General features: G+C 30.4%; 1 protein-coding gene across 1 annotated transcript; it reads right to left on the bottom strand.

The window, feature by feature from the left end:
* Positions 1-904: 904 nt before the first annotated feature.
* On the bottom strand, positions 905-1,745 carry LOC145123251 (uncharacterized). The gene is made up of 4 exons (XM_079058472.1): positions 1,644-1,745; positions 1,350-1,400; positions 1,177-1,245; positions 905-1,074 (listed from the first exon to the last, which is right to left on the bottom strand). The coding sequence occupies exons 1-4, from the start codon at positions 1,735-1,737 to the stop codon at positions 965-967; spliced, it is 324 nt and encodes a 107-aa protein (XP_078914598.1). The 5' UTR covers positions 1,738-1,745; the 3' UTR covers positions 905-964.
* Between the last annotated feature and the right edge of the window lie 277 nt (positions 1,746-2,022).

Here is a 2,022-nt window from a genome sequence, read left to right as displayed (position 1 = left end):
CCCAAAAACAGAATACTCGAACTTAAAGGGAACAAACCACAAAAAGAAAACTAATCTTTGGTTTTTGACACGTCTCATTACCTACAACTGAAACTTTGATGCCCGATAAACTATTTGTACAAAAGAACTAATCGTCTCTAGAAACTAATTTATGAGAAAATTATTTGCACCTGTCGCTTGGCGCGGGTAACGGCTAGTATATATATATATATATATATATATATATATATATATATATATATATATATATATATATATATAAGTGAATAGGTGGCTGTTATGTACCTAAGCTTAGGTATAAAACCTTTTAAACGAGGTAGTTTTAAACAAAACAAATCCAATTTCATTTTCTCTTAGTTTTGTTTTAATAGAATACCATTGAATTAAGTTCAATTATGGAATGAAAAATATCAATTATATATATTCTTATTGCAAATAATTATTGAAGTTTATAAAGAAAATAAAAAACCAATATTTTTTAACGACTATAACTCATGTGTTTTGTTTTTCAATTGAAAAACTATATCCAATGATTTTGTGAAAAACTTGATTAAGTTATGAAATGTTCTTTTATATTGTATTCTATTAGTTTTTATTTAGAATTTAGTAGGGTTTATTAAATGGTTACGACTTTTAATGCTTTAAGTTTTTAGACACAATGAAGAAAAAGAACATAAATTTGATCGATTTAGTAAGTCACATGATTAATGAAGAATAATAAAAGAGATATCATGATTAGTTTGGATATAAATGGATCAAAACTACATTGTTTGGAGGGTTCTATATATAAGCTTAGGTACATGACACCTATATATATATATATATATATATATATATATATATATATATATATATATATATATATATATATATATATATATATATATATATATATATTCTTTATTCAACGTCTTTGATTTCTTTGATTATTTTCTCCACTTGTGTTATTCATTACACAGGTTTCTCAAACAGGTGTAAACATTAACCTCCTACCATGACCAGGTTCTTTTCCAGAATCCCTGAATGCAGGCATCCTAGGCGGTGGCGGCGGAAGCACCTTAGGCGGCGGCGGACCTGCATGGTAGAAAGAAAATGGTATGTATGAATTTGGGAATACAGGCTACAATATCTTGGAATTTCGAGTTTCTTAAACAGGTGCAAACATTAATCTCCTACCATTATAAGGTTTATTTCCACGGTGCCGAAGCCGAAAAGAAGGGCTAGGTGGCGAACCCAGAAGACTACCTGCATTGGACAAAAAAATAGTATGTATGAATTTGGTAACACAGTCGCCAATATATTGGGATTTCAGGTTTCTCAAACAGGTGCAAACATTATAAACATTTTACCATGATTAGGATCCTGAAGTGGAGGACTCGGAGGCGACCACTGAAGGCTACCTACATGGAAGAAAATAAATGGTATGTATGAATTTGGGATGCACTCAACAATATATTGGAAGTTCTCCTTAATGATAACGAATTAGAAGTACTAGCATGCCATAGGCCATGAGAGATAGAGAACACGAGAGCATCATCAACAACAAAACATTGATAAAAATATATTTGAACTCGTCACCAGATAACTGCAGTTCATACCAAGAAGCTAACGGAATTGTATTATCCTATTGCATATATATTTACCTTGAGCATTTGAGGAAACCAAAAAAGTACTAAAGATGAAGATTATAGAAAAAACAAGAGTAATTAACAGTCTAGACTCCATAGACAATTTCATAATGTGCAATAATTTGGTGGTATTCTCGATCTTATTGTGGGTGTATATATATGCACACACATGCTCAAGTCTTATGCAATGCAACATTAATTTCCAGGTAATTCCACATAAAATAACAGGCATTAAATTTCTAGAAGATATTTGTAGTCAACAAAAACCAATTTGCCGTTGATTATGCCACAATAATTTTGCGCTTAGGTTTCACATTGTGGTATTTTCTTAGAAATTGTAATTATTTGACTATATCTATATATTTATTATACCGTAATGCGATGTTAATTGATG

Source organism: Lactuca virosa, chromosome 7 (genome assembly GCF_052849685.1).
Source record: "Lactuca virosa cultivar CGN04683 chromosome 7, Lactuca_virosa_CGN04683_v6, whole genome shotgun sequence".
Taxonomy (NCBI): Eukaryota; Viridiplantae; Streptophyta; class Magnoliopsida; order Asterales; family Asteraceae; genus Lactuca; species Lactuca virosa.
The sequence above is the reverse complement of the archived record's forward strand: the minus strand, read 5'-3'. Positions and strand labels throughout refer to the sequence as shown.